General features: G+C 41.1%; 2 protein-coding genes across 5 annotated transcripts in view; one reads left to right on the top strand and one right to left on the bottom strand.

Annotated features, from left to right (window-relative positions):
- TBCE (tubulin folding cofactor E) overlaps positions 1-1,878 on the top strand; it is a 91,448-nt gene extending 89,570 nt beyond the window's left edge. For both annotated transcript variants that reach the window (XM_052639445.1, XM_052639446.1), the window contains exons 16-17: positions 1,317-1,408; positions 1,598-1,878. In XM_052639445.1, coding sequence (XP_052495405.1) covers positions 1,317-1,408; positions 1,598-1,732 — 227 coding nt within the window. In that variant the 3' untranslated portion in view covers positions 1,733-1,878. The remainder of the gene's footprint in view (positions 1-1,316; positions 1,409-1,597) is intronic.
- B3GALNT2 (beta-1,3-N-acetylgalactosaminyltransferase 2) overlaps positions 525-18,657 on the bottom strand; it is a 59,917-nt gene continuing 41,784 nt past the window's right edge. For 2 of the 3 annotated variants that reach the window (XM_052639447.1, XM_052639449.1), the window contains 8 exons: positions 14,382-14,492; positions 11,730-11,808; positions 7,887-8,070; positions 5,619-5,744; positions 4,903-5,062; positions 4,181-4,237; positions 2,974-3,132; positions 525-1,392 (listed from right to left, as the gene is read on the bottom strand). In XM_052639447.1, the coding sequence (XP_052495407.1) occupies positions 2,995-3,132; positions 4,181-4,237; positions 4,903-5,062; positions 5,619-5,744; positions 7,887-8,070; positions 11,730-11,808; positions 14,382-14,492 (855 nt within the window). In that variant the 3' untranslated portion in view covers positions 525-1,392; positions 2,974-2,994. The remainder of the gene's footprint in view (positions 1,393-2,973; positions 3,133-4,180; positions 4,238-4,902; positions 5,063-5,618; positions 5,745-7,886; positions 8,071-11,729; positions 11,809-14,381; positions 14,493-18,657) is intronic. The other variant, XM_052639448.1, reaches the window with a different exon arrangement.

The raw sequence follows: 18,657 nt of genomic DNA, 5'->3' as shown, positions 1-18,657 counted from the left end.
TTCATTTTTCTGTTTTCAAGTTTAAATGCTGCCAGTAAGGACCCTAAAAATGGGAACCAGACAAGTGAAAGAGGACTCGAATGTTTTGTTAATATAATTGATTTTGGACATGTTTGCATTTTTCCTTCTTTTACATGAAGTCAGCTTGCGGGAATACTCTTATTAGGTCTGTGTTCGTCTAACGGGGGCCGTCCTTTCTCTTGGAACACTCACCGTGTTCATGGGCTGAGCTTTATTCACCTTCAAGTAGAATTACAGATTAATCTGGAGAAATTATATGTAATAATTATGCTATAAGCAATTTAAATCTGAGTCGTATATTCTCTAAACTCAGCAGTCGGAGTTAAGCCATCACTAACCACCCTCTGAACAAGGAAAGCCAGTCCACCTAAACCCTTTGAAAGGACAAGATCATCACATATCACAAATAAAAGAGCAAACTATGTTGATCGACATTATAAATGTCCATTTAGTGTCTGTATTCAATACATAAACTAGAAAAGGCAAGTTTTTATTCTAAAATAAAGAACATTTATTATCGCAAGTTGCATAAAGACACAGCTTTTACAAAAATGTTTGATAGAAAAATATTTTTCTGAATACATGTGATATCTGTAGGAACACACTATTGCTGTACCTCCAGCTAAAGCTTCAGAAAAACTATTTCTCATAATCAGAATATCCAATATTTACCACAGCCCATCTTTGGAAAGAAGTTCATAGTGTTTTCTGGACAAAGCAAAGCATTTCCTCATTCGGTAACATCCCTGGGCCCAGTGGCCCCTGATGTGTGTGCCGCACACATTACATACCGCAGCGACCACGGACTGGGAGCACGTGGGTCATTAGGCTCCACACCTCACTGTGCGGAGGAGGAAACGAGGCCAGAGAGACGGACACAAGTCCTCTCTGAGCCCACACCTGACGCCAGCATCCTTTAAGTAAGCAAGCACAGGTTTTAAAAGTTAATGATTTCACTCACATTTATTTCTGTGCTGAGAATGATTTCTGGTTTATTCAGAATAAGGAGGAAATATTCACCACCACAGACATGATATGAAGAGTCATCAGCAAAGGGCACTTAGGTCTGACATCAGCTCCGTTTCCCCACAGCCTCCCGAACAAGCCCGTAAGTGGTGACGCCCTGGTCTGGTGGCCCACGTTGCGGGGCGAGCCGTCCCCTGGTCCTTACTTGGGTAAACGGTGCGGAACGACAGTGGCAGCTCTCATCACCAGTGTGGTCTTGGCACGGGAGCTTGTCTTACGGGTAGCTGTCACCTGCGAGAACTGATGATGTTTTTTCTTTTCCTCGACAGAATCCATGACAGTTCAAAAGGTGAAAGGCTTGCTGTCACGTCTCCTCAAAGTTCCTGTGTCAGAACTTCTGTTGTCCTACGAAAGTCCCAAAGTAAGTTGCCCAGAAAAAAACGCAAAATCAAGCTGAGTTTCCCACAGTCTGACGCACTGTTGAGCTAAGTCTTCACGTAACAGGGTTTGATTCTGAATAGAAACCGTGTATCTTTGTTGGGGTGTGTGTGGGTATATGTGTTTTGTCACGTCTGTCTGAATCACCCCCACCTCTCTGCTCTAATTTTAGATGCCGGGCAAAGAGATTGAACTGGAAAATGACCTGCAGTCACTACAGTTCTATTCTGTGGAAAATGGGGACTGCCTACTAGTGCGATGGCAACAGCCAACTAATACAAGTCAGAGGTTTGATCATGTATCATGACTGGGTTTCACTGAAAATAAATGATGTACTGGGACAAGTCTTTCCAAAAAAAAAGAGAGAGGTTTACAACTTGCTCTAAGTATAGAATAGCTGTATTTTTCATAGGGAAGAAAACATTTCTAGGCATGTATATAACAGCAATAATAAAGGCTTTGCACCTACTAATGATTTTCAGATTTTATTTCATAGTTCATGACTATATTTCATTATGAGAAGATAAGTACTAAATAGAACCTCACTAGTCTAAAAATCTGAAGTTAGTGATGTATTCATAAGTATTAATGGGATCCTCTATTTATACTATTAGTTTAAAAGATAACTAAAATGATTTGGCTGATTTGGGAAAATCTTAAACTGAAGAAAACATATCCTCTATTAATATATATGTTATGATCTCTCTTCTTCGTTACACTGTTTTTAGAAAAATTATGTGCTTTTCCCTACAGTTAAACCCTAAACTGAGCATACATTCTTTGTAAGGAAGATTACCAGCTCTGATTGAAATTCACTTATATTAGGTAAACATTTTACAATGGAAGAAAGCAAAATAGTTTCATCTACTTAGAAATATCCTTTCCTATGGCATTAAAACCCTGAGAGGTATGATTTTACTTATATTCATAAAACTTTAGCATTAAAAAAAGGAGTATTAATACAGCTGTGATCTTCAGGATTTATGTTAAATGGCAAAAGAATACTTGGAACTTAGTCTGCTTAATGAATGAATTTAAAACCGGAGTCCAGAAGTGAGAATTACAGTGGTTCCTTTTCAGGTTGCCTACTTCATTCAGAGCTTTACAAAATCTGACCTGATTTCCAGAAACCCCCACTTTGGTGTAAGTGACCACAGGTCACACAGCATGAGTTTTTTTTGGCCTGTAATTATCCTACTTAGCTATCCAGAGCTAGTCTGCATTCCAGGCTGAAATTCAGACTAGAATACTCAAGATTTCTGAACTAGGCCAAGTTTTAACCAAAATGACGCAACAGGACTGAGGAATTTTTTTTTTAACAATTTGGTATTTTTCAAGTCATCTTCCAATATATAAAGTAAGTTTTTCTTGTACTACAGTTATCTGTTGTTTTTTAAAAAGGAAATTTTGTGCAAATGTTAAGAAATACCACATGAACTACCACATTGGTGAGAAGTGAAAGTGCCAGCCAAGAATTATCCTGGAAGACTGTATATTCTGCGGCCAAACCTCAGGCTTCTGCTCAGCCAGTCATTCGCCCACCCTGACCTTTAACACAGCAGATCGACCTCATCCTCTTCCTTCGCACCGACAGGGGTCACCGCAAAGCTCCTTTAGTCTCCACAGCTGTGCGAGCTCCTGCGGAGAGTACTGCGGGGAAGACAGCATTCCTGGTTCACAGGTCTTCTCACAGAGCCACAGGCTGTCCTGTCGGAACACAAAATGCAGGCTGACCCCCTGCTGCAGACAGAACGGGTGTTCACGGGCACTTCCAGAGCCCAGTGAGGTGGCAGTCATCTCAAAGACGAGCGCGTGTGTGAGCCCGCTCAGCTTATGGGGCACAGAGAGAGCGAGCGCATGGCAGGGACCCTGAGACCCTGGAACAAAGAGCCACAAACGCAGAGTTGTCTCTGCTACTAGAGAAAAGCTGGCCCGACAGCACTGAACGCAGCACGTGTTCTGGAGAACCGGTTACAGTATCTGGGGACAGTACCAGGGCTTTCTAGGTATTATCCAGTGTAGGTCTCACAATAACCTGTGAGCTAGGAATTATTTCCTTGTCACGAATGAGAAACAGAGTGAAGAAACTCGCTCCAGGTTACAGTGAAGTTCATGCTGGTAGGCTGAGTAGGAAGGGTTAAAAAGAAATCTTAGCAGAGTTCATGTTCTCACCCACCAGCCTACTTCCCAGCTCCATCGACTGGCTTCTGCTTCCAGTAATATCGCAGAGTACAGATTTCATTCAATTCGAGAACATAAAAAGGTGGGACATAATAATCAGACTCCTTACCACAGAGAGCTGTGGCCCTGATGGCTGAGCACCTCCAGGGGTATTAAAGGAAATGGGAGGCTTTCTATCTCCGCCCTGACCCTAGGTGGGTGAGTTGGGGAGGGTCTCCCCTGAGCACCTGGAACCACAGCCCCCACTTAGGTGGGCACGCTGCTGGAGTCTCATTCTGTGGAGCTGTCTCATGGCCAGGTTCTGAAGTCAGCCAACTCCTGTAAATTTTATAGCTGCAAAGAATTGAATGACATGTATAAACACTTTACTCATTGTGGGTCAGAGAATTCCATTTAAAACACTTCCTTTTTGGTTTATGAGACCCTGGCCAGTGATTGATAGTGAATTAAAGCAGGTGCACAGTTGTCACGACCCTCCAAGACTTTCCATTCACAGTTTTGCCCAAGGTTGGGTAAGAGAAACCTCACTTACCTCTCCCAAGCCCTGCGGCCAGCCCTGCTCAGGCTTGCTCACCTGGTATCTTTTAGGTCCTATGGCTGCCATCCAAATGCCCATGCTTACATCTTCACCCTACACATGCCACAGAAGGTTCAGAAAGTAAAAATTTCAGTGCTGTCTCATTGGTCAAGACAGAGTCACACCCACTCCCACATGTACTCTTTGTACTTCTCTAACTAACCTAGTATGAAATGCTGAGCATGTTTTAACACTGATACGCAAAGTAAAAGCTACTGGTCATTATTAACATGAAGCATACACACCACAATGAAGTGAGACTACACACTAAGCAGGCGGCCAAGCCTCTCTGTGCATGGACCTTAAACTTCCAGCACCAACAGTATGAAGGATACTGTGGATCTAAGACCCAGGCAGAGCTGTTTTATTGACACTGTCACCAGAATCAGCAAAAAAAAAAAAAGCTTTTATTAATAAGAAGGAAGACTAAGCACGCTGAAGACTAAATCTTTACACTCCTCCAGGGACTATGCCTTTAAATACAGGCTGAAAACTAAGAAGTACGTTCAAAGACGACTTAGGAATAAAATTTACAGCCAAGGTTTAAGGGATAGAAGTATATCCCTAACCTCTGAGGGCTGCTGATTCCTATATAGAAGGAATACCATACATTCCCCAAGGGAAGCTGCTCTGCTTTTAGGGCTGAAATACTAGGTCGAGTTTTTAAAAAAAAACACCTGCTTAATGAGTGGACTTTTAGGTCAGAAGTCCTTAATTACCTGGTAGGTCTTCAGTCTCCCCGAGTTGCCAGCCAGCCAGTGGACGATGTCCCTGGAGATAACATACCCTGACCCACACGCAAAAGCGGGGTATGCGGGGCTGGGGTACTCTAGCTCCTGCCACTTCCCGGTCCGGTCAACTGCCCAGTTCAGTCTGAAACTAAGATTGAAAGTGAGCTGGCTTCTGTTGTTCGGATGCAGGTCGTACCTACCCCTAGCTAAGCCTGAGTCCTTAATTGACACTACAAAGGAACAAGTTACAGGAGCAAGGAAAGAGAGAGGTTATTATTTTAGTCTTAAGGAATTAAGTATCTAGTGGTGTTTTTTATATAGAAGACTGATATGTTAAATTCTCTCATGGAGTTTCTGAATCATCTTGCATAGATATATTAAAAAAATAAATGAAAAATAAATCACCACTCCATATTTAGAGACATAGCAAATGGTTTCAGAAATGTATCATACATTTAAGGAACAGCGGCTTCTAATTTCAGTAGTACTTGTAGGGCACGGTGATAAAAGTCACATTAATTTCCCCCCTTCATTACGTTAGCCTGAGATTTTTCATTTAAAAGAGTTGTTTCCCCTTTAATTGTAGATTAATGAAACATAGTAACTCAGGAGCCTAACAGGGAATTTCATATCTCAGCCATAATTTTTAACTACATGTGCTCAGTACATGAAACGAACATCGATGCTAACAATATTTAACTTACTTTCCCCACCAAAAATTAGGCCCGTCCAGATTCTTGAGGGCGATTCTATTAAAAACAGCTTCCAAGTCTATATAACAGTCGTCATCCGTCTTTAGCAACAGATCAAAGCTGGTTGCTTCCACAGTCCTGTTGGCAAAAAGAGGGATACAAAGTCAGGGCACCCTTCCAATATCAAGAGCACCTGCCTTCAGGGGAGACGGCTGCTGCCATGTTAGCAGAGTGGCCCAGCAGGCAGGGCCGGGCCAACCTGCAAAGGTGTTAAGGAAAAGAACACAATGGAAAAGAAGACGGAACGTACAATCAAACGCTTCTTAGGCCTTGCGCAGGTCAGGCCAGCATGTCTGTCAAGCAGCAGAACTTTGCCCCTTGCATTCCTAACAAGAGGCCCAGGGTGAGGGCACATGTGCCTTTCACAGAACAGCGGCACACAAAAGGATGTGTTCTCTGCTGCTGTCTGTACTACACTCAGGTGCTTTACGGTGTTTAAAAAGCTGAGCGAAACACTGAAATACATTTTCCCTTAGAAGCGATCTTCAGTAATTCAGCCATCACAAATGACCTTCTGGAGGGCACAAGAGGGTGGTTTCATTTATCTAGACATTAAAAAGTATATAATGGCAACTACAGACAAAACTGACTCTTCAATTTCACACTGCCAGTCCCTGTACCTGTTTGTTAAAAAACCCAGGCTAGATAAGTAAGAACCAGTAAGATGACAGAAATGAGAACTAAAGAAATCTGGAGAAAAAGTTTCATTAGGTCACAAAATGGTGAATTTTAACAACAGCTCCACAACTGAAAGCATAACCCTATGTTTCTAAAGTTTTATTTTCAGTTAACAGCAGAAGATATACGTACTATTTACTTGCTAATCAGAAATAAACTTCCATGATAAAGGACACTGAGGTCACTGATGGAGCCCCTGGATAAAGATGCATGAATAACAAAGATGTCTTTTACAGTGTGGAGGGTAGCCTGGGGACGAGTGGGAAGCGGGCCTGGACACACAGCTTGTTAACAGGTCACTGCAGTGTCCTGGCAGACAGAGTGGCAGAGACTAAGATCACAGAGATATGCAAGCAGAAAAGACAAAACCTGAACTTCCACAGTTGAGAATCAGCTCCCTATGGAAAGCCCTAGACCTCCGCAGTCCTGATCTCCACCACCTGGACCTCCGTTACCTCTCACCTCTTTAGGTCCTTGCCTTGGCCCCGCCAACACGAGCCCCATCAGTGGCCTCAAGCGAAAAGAAGGTTCTTCTTACTACAGCTGTCAAACTTAATCCTGGTATTCTGGGCATACCCACACTTCCAACTCTTATTTATATCTGCCCTCTAACCACAAAAGGACTCCAAAATTATACTGACTTGCCCCAGCTATGAAACGACATAAATGAATTTAACTGTCTACCCCTCAGGACCAGAAGTTGGTAATTTCCCATGAGCAACAGAAAGGAACAGAAGGGACAGCCTTTGGGGCTCATCAAGCAACAAGCTCTCTGATAAAAGTTTTAAAAAAAAAGACAAAGGATGTGAGTATACTTCATGTGTTTGATCTGGAGAGAGTTTGAAGGTTTTCCATCTACAGTCAGGGTAGACAGTATCAGAGGCTCAACAGAAAGTTACAAGACTCTAGAGTAACTTAGTAATATTAACAACTACTTGTATTCAATTAATAAGTTACTATATACTTATTGCTGGTATTAAAAGGAGTTACAACCAAGACCCAAGAAATACTGGAGGGTCTGGGAAGTAAGAATATGGTAGACTCTAAGGGTTGTTGAATTTCATCTTATTAAAGGTTTTGGAATCAGGGCAGGTAGTTTTTCAATGAGTGGAGGACAGAACAGAAATACAATGTGGATGTTCAGCTGAACAGAACTCAGATCAGTAACCTGGGTGTGAGTGACTGTAAATTGGAGATATTAGGTGAGTAGGGATGAAAACCACTTTCAAACTCACTGATTTTCACCTAATGTTGGCTCTAGACAACTACGGAAACGCAGGAATGACTCAAAGTGAAACATCTTTTACCTTGCTTTTGATTAACAGCACTCACATTATGGATCTGCTAAGAGAAACAAGAAGGCACCATTTCAGAAGAGGAGTCCTCACAAAGAAGTAGGGTATGATAGATCACACCGCAGGCGCTCAGGGCTCTTAGGTTAGTTTGTTTAAAAAAAATCTCAGTGGTTTGATGTTATTGATAAACTGCTTCTACATCAAAAGAAAAATAAAACAACACCTAACCAACATTTTTATAACATACCATCTATAGAAGTTCAGTAGTTTTGCAGGAACATTTCGGTAAGTGTCGACAACATCCACAAACACAATGTCATCATAGAGGCTGCTTTCTTCCTTTAGTAAGGCATCCTCCTCATGGAGATTATGTATGTGATCGAGAAGTCTTCGAGGGCGAGAATGAAGGGTTTTTAAAAGAGCATCGCCTTCTAAAAAGAGAGAGTTGGAAAAAAGAGCTGCTGCAAGCTTAAGACCTAGAACTTGTGACATCATCACACTAATACTCCTCCCAAGGCAAGCTAACAGAAAACGTTTGTCAGGAATTTTGAGGGAGGGAAGCCAGGGTTCCCACACACTGTTGGTGGGAGGATAAACCGAGGGGCTCACTGTGGGGAGCAATTCAGCAACACCTGGTTAGGCTGAAGGTGTCCGACTGTGTGACTCACTAAGTCCAATTGTAGATACATTCCCAGAGACATTATTTTACACGCTCACAAGGGTATTTATGGCAGCACTGTTTGTGACAGTGAAAAATGGAACCAGTCTAAACGCCTACCAGTGAGAGAATGGCTAAATCATGGTATATTCACATAATGGGATACAGCAGTTAAAAAAAATTAACCTGCATAGCAGCACTACTCACAATAGCCAAGACGGGAACAACCTAATGTCCACTGACAGATGAAGGGGTAAAGATGGTACATATATACAATGGATCACTACTCAGCCACAAAAAAGAATGATACAGCCGTTTGCAGCAACATGGATGGACCTAGAGATTATCATTCTAAGGGAAGTAAGAAAGCAAACGACAAACTCCACACAGCATCACTTATATGTAGACTCTAAAAAACAGTACAAATGAAATTGTTTACAAAACAGAAACATTCGCAGACATAGAAAACAGACCTGTGGTTGCCAAGAGGGAAAGGGAGGAGAGAGTGGGACAGACTGGGAGCCTGGGGTTAGCAGAGCAAACTATTTATATATAGACTAGATAAAACAACAAGGTCCTGCTGGGTAGCACAAGGACTATATTCAATATCCTGTGATAAGCCACAATGGAAGGGAATATGAAAAAGAAGCATATATGTATGTATACATACACACGCACATATATATAATTTCTAACTGAAACACTTTCTGTACAGCAGAAATTAACACATTATAAATCAACTATACTTCAATAAAATTTTTAAAAAATCAACCTGATCTTGGATGTTAAGAGGAACAGCACTAAAACATAATGCTGAGTGAAAAAAACATATTTTGCCAATTGCTATACATACTACAGGTATAAATTATGAGATACTTGAATCAAAGCTGTCTGTAGGAGTTATACACGTATGTAGTAGAACGTAGGACAGTAAGACTGGGAAGGATGCACGTGAGCTTTAGGACAGTGGTGTCCTCTCTGAGGGGAGCAGGAGGGGCAGGGGTAGGAAGTCCTAGGAGGGGAGGGGCTTCTGCTGTATCTGAAATGCTTCATTTCTCCAAAAAAAAAAAAAAGCAAATATGAAAAAATGTAAACATTTATTAGTTCTAAGCAACAAGGACACGAGTGTTTCTTAATAGCACTATTTCTGGATTATCTATGCTATTCCATAATAAAAATGATTACCAATGTGCTTAAAAGACATTTTAATTACCATCTCACAAGTTAATGAATCATTAGTCACATTTGTGCAAGGACTGTCCTCAAATAAGGCAGCAATTCTTTCACTGGCACAGGATTTTGTCAACTTAGAAAATCTCTGAAAAATGACAAATGGGTGGCTGAGCGGTGGGGGAAGGAAACTGAGAAGTCATTCAGTGCTCCGCTCTATAACTGCAGACAGACTGCAGCGCGGGCTGAAGACCTGTTTCTGATCTCCGCCTCTGCCACTGTCTGCGGGATAGTGGACACACTGCACGTTTCTGGGCCTCAGCATTCTCATCTGTAAAAGGGGGAGCTGGACTAAGTCTGTGGTTCTCAGGAATGCTTACGGAATACAGATTTCTAAGCCTCAAGCCTAGAGAGTCAGCGGGGCCCAGGAGTCTGTATTTCTAACCTGTGACTTCCTGTAACTTTGATGTAGGTGGACCACAAACAACCCTTTGAGAAGCACAGGCCTAAATGATCCTGGGTCCCTTCTCAATTCTTACTGTAACATCCTGTCACTTTAAAGGTAAGGACAAATATACACAATTTAACACTTGAAGGGAAGTAGAAGTGTTATAAAATTATGGCAATAGGAAAATGGTTGGTAGTAAGAGCAGAAATTAAATACAGGCTTTTTCAGTAACAGATTGTACACTTGGGCTTACATTGCATATATCTGGAAACTGAGTATACTATCTGTGTTTTAAATCTGACCATCTGTCTAGGTGCTATCTACAAGAATCATACAGTTTACAGCCTCTCAAACTTTAGAGGCATCAAATCCATCTAGCAAGCTTGTTGAAATACAGGTATCTGAGCTCCAATCCTGAAGATCCTTAACTTTCTAACCTGAGGCAGGGTGCAGCCAGAGATGTTAACACCCAACAAAATTTGAGAATTTGTGTACCACGTGATTCTTTTAAAACAGCACATAAATTCTCAGATTAAAAAAAAATTATAGTCAGCTTTTCAGATATATCCAGTACATGAGAAGTAAAATCTATTCATTCTAATTCCTTTATCCTAAAATTCCTAATTCCTAATTCCTTTACCCTAAAATTCCTAATTCCTTTACCCTAAAAGAGATATTTCTCTCTTGTCTGAAAGGAATTTTTCTCACCCAAACCTTAATCCTTTAGCCTCAGAGAGAAAATTTAAGATAAACAGTTGTTCAAGGCACAGTAGCTGCTCTCTGTAAAAGAGCTCAGTGCCGGAAGTCTAAAGGGCCCCTCAAGTTTTAAAGGCTCCTGACAGTACAGAGTTGCCACAACTGGTACAAGAAAGAAAGCTGCGAGACACTGAGTCAGATGGTGTGTACACCTGTGCCCGCCCCCAGGTGTGAGCTGTTTTATGAACCTGGCCTCCTGACCTGAGTTTTCCCCAGGTGACCCATTAGCTAGTCTGGTGAGCTAAGTTGATACCACCCCTGGCAGAGTGGTCTCATAGTTTTATGAAAAATCTCTGGACTAAAATTAAAGATCCCTAAACTTTATATCTCGATATTTAATGGCAAGTTTGTGGGCAAAACCTATGTACCTATTCTGACTTTCCCTTAGGGGTGATGTAAATACTATGAGGGAACACTGTATAAATAAAGATGCTAGAGGAAAAATAAGGCACCACAGCCCATTCCCATCTTCAAACTACATACAGTGGCCTCAAATAGAGGGTTCTGTCCCATCCTCAGTCCTGCACATTAAAGGAGTCCTCCTGAAGAACTGCCTCTCAGAATATGGACTCTGCTTCACCTCAGGGTGACTTCAGGGGAGCTGGGTTCAAATTCTTTCATAGGAATCCCTGATCCTCACAGCTCTGAGAAATCAGACAGGACGACCATCGGGCGCCTTTGTTCCGTAAGTGATGCTCAGGACAAGTGACCACCACCAACAGCATCTTCAATAGCTGTTCTTAGGGGTCACTGATGCAGAATCTCAGAAGTTCACAAATGTGGGTATTTCCAGAAGCATCACCGAAGACAAACACAGCAACTCCTTTTTGAGGGTGATAGAAATGGTCTGGAATTAGTGGAGATGATAGCAGAATCCAGGATATACTAAAAAGTCTGGAATCAAACACTTGAAAAGAATAAGCTATATGGTATGTGAATTATTTGTCAATAAAAACTATTTTTATAACTAAAAAAAAGAGATTACCTTTCATGACTAAGTATGAAGATGAAGTAGGTGAGATTCAATATGCTTTTCAACTTTCAACCAGCTGACTTACCCTGAATAGCATAAATAAAACCACCTGCAACTCCCTCCACACCTTCCATGAATTCATGAGGCAGGGCACCCTCCCCAGTCTGAAAGAAACGAGAATAGAAGTGCTTGATGCTTCATGACTAAAAATACATTCCTTACACTTGAAAATGGATTTTGCAAAATTCATAATGTGACTCCATGGTGCATGAATCCATCTAAGATGCTATCAGGATATCAGCATTCTACTTTTGCTATTGTTAATTATTACAATGTCCAAGATAGGTATACCCAATAATCTCCAGACTGGTGTTCAGAATTCCAGCTTACACAGAATCCCATATTCTTGAACTTGCTACCAACATTATTACCAAAACCAATTTTATTTTACATCCTCAAACACCCACACTTAAAAATAAAATTACAGTCATGTACTTGGAGAATGCCCATGAGTTCAAATACACAAGGCACATTTTTAAAGTGTCTGCTACCATACAGTGAAAAGCTCTCTAAGCCAACAGCTGAACCAGAGGAGCCCTGCTAACTAATGATGTTGAAGGTGCCCAGAGATTATTGTGCCAACAGCCAACAACAGTCCTGTCTACCTCTCGGCTTCGGAGGAGCTGCTGTTTTTAGATCTACGCCTCTTTTCACCTCACAGGTTACCCAAGGCCCTTGCTTGAAGTGAGGGGCTTCACCTTGGGTATTACACCCCAACTTAACATGTCTACCAGCTGCTGCAGGCTAGATCAGACTGTCAGTCATGCCTCAGCAGCTTTACAGCATTTTTTATACATACTCACCCAATCAAGAGGCCTTACTGCCTGCCTAGTCCTTTTTTGAATAGATCCTTCTAGCAGAGCTCTACTGTACAAACTAATGTTTTAAGGCCAGTGGAGACACAAGTGTTCTGGGGTGACTGAGGTAAATCACCATTTAATTCAGAATATGATTTATAGCTGAATGTGGAAAAAATTTCTAGAGGTGAATACTACAGATTCAAACTTTGTCATTCCACAAAAGACTGCACACTTTTTTTCGGGGAGTGGGGGAGAGTTGGTTTTTTCTTTCTTTTTAAAAACTACACACTATACTATTTTGGCTTGTTTAGAACTTGACAGTACTTTATTAACTTCTGTCTAAAATGTCACATCTTGGCTTTTATTTTGCCTTTGAAAATTTTCTGAGGTTATTACTTGCTGGCAAGGGAACAAGGCTTAGGAAAACTTCCAGCTCTGCATTTATGATGAAAACCTTTATTTGCACATGGGTTCCTTAGAATAGGCTCCTAAGCAATCAGGTTTTTTTTTTTTTCAGTTAGCTGAGTGTTTAAGCTACCGTGAACCCTCCACAAGGCCTCCTGGTGGCTCAGATGGTAAAGAACCTGCCTGCAGTGCAGGCAACCGAGGGTGAATCCCGTGTCGAGAAGATCCCCTGGAGAAGGGAATGGGTACCCACTCCAGTATTCTTGTCTGGAGAATTCCATGATAGAGCAGCCTGGCGGGATATAGTCCATGGATCACAAAGTGTTGGTCATGACTGAGCTTTCACAGCCCTCCACAACCATACTCATTCCCAAAGCAGATCATGTGAATCTTTACCTTAAATCTAGCCCAAATCTCAGAAGTAAACTGAGTTCTGTGCAATCAACTGAATAGTACAGAATTCTGTCATGTTTTGCATATTTAAGTTTCACACACAGAAAAGGAGGCAAGAAATTCAAGGCACTTGCTTTGAAAATAAGGGAAAACCCTACAAATCCATAAAACACTAGATTAAATAAAGGACTTTTCATAATCAAGGATGAAATCCTAAACATGGCCTACAAGGCTAAGGCTGTAACTACACCTGAATGTGTGGCTCTGTCCGTCTAAGGCCTGTCTTCCTCACTGGACTGTGAATCCCCCTGTGGGACAGTTATGGGTCTCCCAAGAAGGTGCTTGCCTCACAACGAGTATGCAATAAATGCTTTCTGAATGTATAATAACAAACCTCATGATTTTCATTTCAAATTCAAGGAGTCATTTATGTGAATAAGGTTAATATTTAATGAAATGTACTAACCCTGTGAATTTAAATGCCAAGTGCTTTCCTAATCATTAGGCCAGAATTCAAGGAGAACAATTCTATGACCATACCACACGATTACTTATTTATTTTAAGTTCATCATTTTAAGTGTGCTTACACCTTTTTATCACCCTACACTTACTCTGAGAAATCTACCTGTTTTAACTTTTAAGAAAATTTGGCAAATGAAAAAAACCACAAAGACCAGCAATATAAATGACAGTGAATATTCAGTCTTACTTTCTAATACTTTTATCTATAGTATTATAACTGACATCATACTGTTAAGTGAGACTGTGAATACTCTACTACTGAGTAAGTGAACTTAGAAAGATGTTAACCTAAAAACTAACGAGAAATAAAACAAACTTCCTAAAATGCACTAATCTTAAGGCAAACTGTCTACGAAGGTTGACGCTATAAAATCATAGAACATTTGAGTTTTTCATCTTTTATTATGGTGACTCAACAACACTTTCTATTACATACATTCTAAAACCTAAGATTCATTGTTCCATAGGAGTTGGTGTAAAAGTAAACTTAAAAACATTTTAAGACTTTTAAAAATGCTAAGGTATGCTAAACAACCTATAATAAAAAAGGGCTTACGGTGACGACTCTGAGAACTCCTCCTCCATCGTTGACTGTCACTTTGTGGAGATTCCTTGACACGAGGCCTTGGAGGTCTTGGCTCTCCCACACAATTGTACCTTCAAAGCTCTTTTGTAGAAAAATGAACACAGAGTCAGTTTCTTTATTGCTGTCATTTCAGTCTTCAGTAAGTTTCTAGGGGAAGGTTTATTTTTCTAAGACACATCAGTTAAAATTTGTTGAGCACGCTAACACACCAATAGTAACATTTAGTGTATATCTTGGAGTCTTATTATGCACATCTAAATCAACACTTTCAAAGACCTCTTTTTGACAGTTTTACATGCTGCAGTTCTGTCATTTCCCACTGCATCAAAGGCATTTCCTTCTGTGACTTCAGCTGCTATGACTGCTCTTTTTCAAGGGCTTGTACCAATGCCACAGAGTGAATGCATCCTGAGTTACTCTGACATCTCCCTACTGGCACACATTTCAGTTCAGTTCAGTTGCTCAGTTGTATCCGACTCTTTGCGACCCCATGAATTGCAGTACACCAGGCCTCCCTGTCCATCAGCAACTCCCGGAGTCCACTCAAACTCACGTCCATCGAGTCAGTGATGCCATCAGCCATCTCATCCTCTGTCGTCCCCTTCTCCTCCTGCCCACAATCCCTCCCAGCATCACAGTCTTTTCCAATGAGTTAACTCTTCTCATGAGGGAGCCAAAGTACTGGAGTTTCAGCTTTAGCATCATTCCTTCCAAAGAACCCCCAGGACTGATCTCCTTTAGAATGGACTGGTTGGATCTCCTTGCAATCCAAGGACTCTCAAGAGTCTTCTCCAACACCATAGTTCAAAAACATGAATTCTTCGGCACTCAGCTTTCTTCACAGTCCAACTCTCACATCCATACATGACCACTAAAAAAAACCACAGCCTTGACTAGACGGACCTTTGCTGGCGAAGTAATGTCTCTGCTTTTGAATTTGCTATCTAGGTTGGTCATAACTTTCCTTTCAAGGAGTAAGGGTCTTTTAATTTCATGGCTGCAATCACCATCTGCAGTGATTTTGGAGCCCCCAAAATAAAGTCTGACACTGTTTCCCCATCTATTTCTCATGAAGTGATGGGACCAGATGCCATGATCTTCGTTTTCTGAATGTTGAGCTTTAAGCCAACTTTTTCACTCTCCTCTTTCACTTTCATCAAGAGGCTTTTTAGTTCCTCTTCACTTTCTACCATAAGGGTGGTTTCATCTGCATATCTGAGGTTATTGATATTTCTCCCAGCAATCTTGATTCCAGCTTGTGCTTCTTCCAGCCCAGTGTTTCTCATGATGTACTCTGCATAGAAGTTAAATAAGCAGGGTGAAAATAGACAGCCTTGACGTACTCCTCTTCCTATTTGGAACCAGTCTGTTGTTCCATGTCCAGTTCTAACTGTTGCTTCCTGACCTGCATATAGGTTTCTCAAGAGGCAGGTCTGGTGGTCTGGTATTCCCATCCCTTTCAGAATTTCCCAGTTTATTGTGATCCACACAGTCAAAGGCTTTGGCATAGTAAATAAACCAGAAATAGATGTTTTTCTGGAACTCTCTTGCTTTTTCCATGATCCAGCGGATGTTGGCAATTTGATCTCTGGTTCCTCTGCCTTTTCTAAAACCAGCTTGAAATCTGGAAGTTCACAGTTCACGTATTGCTGAAGCCTGGCTTGGAGAATTTTGAGCATTACTTTACTAGCGTGTGAGATGAGTGCAACTGTGCGGTAGTTTGAGCATTCTTTGGCATTGCCTGTCTTTGGGACTGGAATGAAAAGTGACCTTTTCCAGTGCTGTGGCCACTGCTGAGTTTTCCAAATTTGCTGGCATATTGAGTGCAACACTTTCACAGCATCATCTTTTAGGATTTGAAATAGCTCAAATGGAATTCCATCACCTCCACTAGCTTTGTTTGTAGTGATGCTTTCTAAGGCCCGCTTGACTTCACATTCCAGGATGTCTGGCTCTAGGTGAGTGATCATCCCATTGTGATTATCTTGGTCTATCTTTTTGGTACAGTTCTTCAGTGTATTCTTGCCACCTCTTCTTAATATCTTCTGCTTCTGTTAGGTCCATACCATTTCTGTCCTTTATCGAGTCCATCTTTGCATGAAATGTTCCCTTGGTATCTCTAATTTTCTTGAAGAGGTCTCTATAGGAGACGGCAAGAGTGAATGTCAACATTCTAGGAATCAGAGAACTAAAATGGACCGGAATGGGTGAGTTTAACTCAGATGACCATTAATTATGTCTACTCCTGTGGGCAGGAATCCCTTAGAAGAAATGGAGTAGCCATCATGGTCAACAAAAGAGTCCGAAATGCAGTACTTGGATGCAATCTCAAAAACGGCAGAATGATCTCTGTTCATTTCCAAGGCAAACCATTCAAAATCACAGTAATCCAAGTCTATGCCTCAACCAGTAATGCCGAAGAAGCTGAAGTTGAACAGTTCTATGAAGACCTACAAGAACTTTTAAAACTAACACCCCAAAAAGATGTCCTTTTCATTATAGGGGACTGGAATGCAAAAGTAGGAAGTCAAGAAACACCTGGGGTTACAGGCAAATTTGGCCTTGGAATGTCGAATGAAGCAGGGCAAAGACTAATAGAGTTTGGCCAAGAGAACACACTGGTCATAGCAAACACCCTCTTCCAACAACACAAGAGAAGACTACACATGGACATCACCAGATGGTCAATACCGAAATCAAACTGATTATATTCTTTGCAGCCAAAGATGGAGAAGCTCTATACAGTCAGCAAAAATAAGACCGGGAGCTGACTGTGACTCAGATCATGAACTCCTTATTGCCAAATTCAGACTCAAATTGAAGAAAGTAGGGAAAACCACTAGACTATTCAGGTATGACCTAAATCAAATCCCTTATGATTATACAGTGGAAGTGAGATATAGATTTAAGGGACTAGATCTGAGAGATAGAGTGCCTGATGAACTATGGATGGAGGTTCATGACATTGTACAGGAGACAGGGATCAAAACCATCCCCATGGAAAAGAAATGCAAAAAAGCAAAATGGCTGTCTGGGAAGGCCTTACAAATAGCTGCGAAAAGAAGAGAGGCGAAAAGCAAAGCACAAAGGAAAGATATAAGCATCTGAATGCAGAGTTCCAAAGAACAGCAAGGAGAGATAAGAAAGCATTCCTCAGCAATCAATGCAAATGAATAGAGGAAAACAACAGAATGGGAAAAACTAGAGATCTCTTCAAGAAAATCAGAGATACCCAGGGAACATTTGGACCCTATCAAATACCTACTAAAGCAATGTGAGGCATGTTCTGGTGTAAATGTTTATTTTCCCCAATAAATCTGTTTTGTTTTGTTTTCTTAATAAACCCCCAATTTTCTGTATGACACAGGGAACCCAAAGCTGGTGCCCTGTGACAACTAGAGGGGTGGGATGGGTTTTAAGGTTTTAAGAGGGAGGAGATGTGTGTACCTATGGCTGATTCACGGTGATGAAAGGCAGAAACAATCACAATACTGTAAAGTAATTATTCTCCAATTAAAGAGATGAAATTACTAGGACAGTAACAGATATTTTATATGCATTTCGGCACACATGCCAAATTGCCTGTCATTAGCAATTTATAAGAATGCCTAGTTTCACTCACCTTTTCCCAGTATGGGATATTAGTAAAAGAAGAGACGTTTAAGCTAATTTAGCAGATTTAACAAAATGATTTTTTAATTGGTGTTTCTTTTGACTTTGGGGAAGGGTGCCACGTGGCATGTGGGGTCTAGTTCCCTGACCAGGGATCGAACCTGCACCCCCTGCAATGGAAGCATGAAGTTTTAACCACTGGACCGCCAGGGAAATCCCTGTCCCTTCTGACTTTTAATGATGTGTATCAACTACACCGTCTCTTCTGGGAAGTGCCTAGTCGTGCTTCTTTACCATTTAACCACTGAGTTTTATGTATTTCTTATTAGTCTGTATGAGCTTGTAATAAATTACCTTAATCCTGTAATATTTTATATACTATTTGTCCAGAATTGTTTGCCACTTCATATTGCACGTTTCTTTGTTTTCTCTTTCTTTGGCCATGCCACAAGGCTTGTGGGATCTCAGTTCCCCAACCAGGGGTTGAACCTGGGCCACCACAGTGAAAACGCCGAGTCCTTACCGCCGGACTGCCAGGGGATTCCCAGGTTTTTTTTTTTTAATCCGTAACTTTAATCTTGTCAAATCAGACAAACTTTTCCTTAGTAATTATTAGTATTAAAATTGGAACTTA

The sequence above is a fragment of the Budorcas taxicolor genome, chromosome 5 (genome assembly GCF_023091745.1).
Source record: "Budorcas taxicolor isolate Tak-1 chromosome 5, Takin1.1, whole genome shotgun sequence".
NCBI classification, from domain to species: Eukaryota; Metazoa; Chordata; class Mammalia; order Artiodactyla; family Bovidae; genus Budorcas; species Budorcas taxicolor.
The sequence above is the reverse complement of the archived record's forward strand: the minus strand, read 5'-3'. Positions and strand labels throughout refer to the sequence as shown.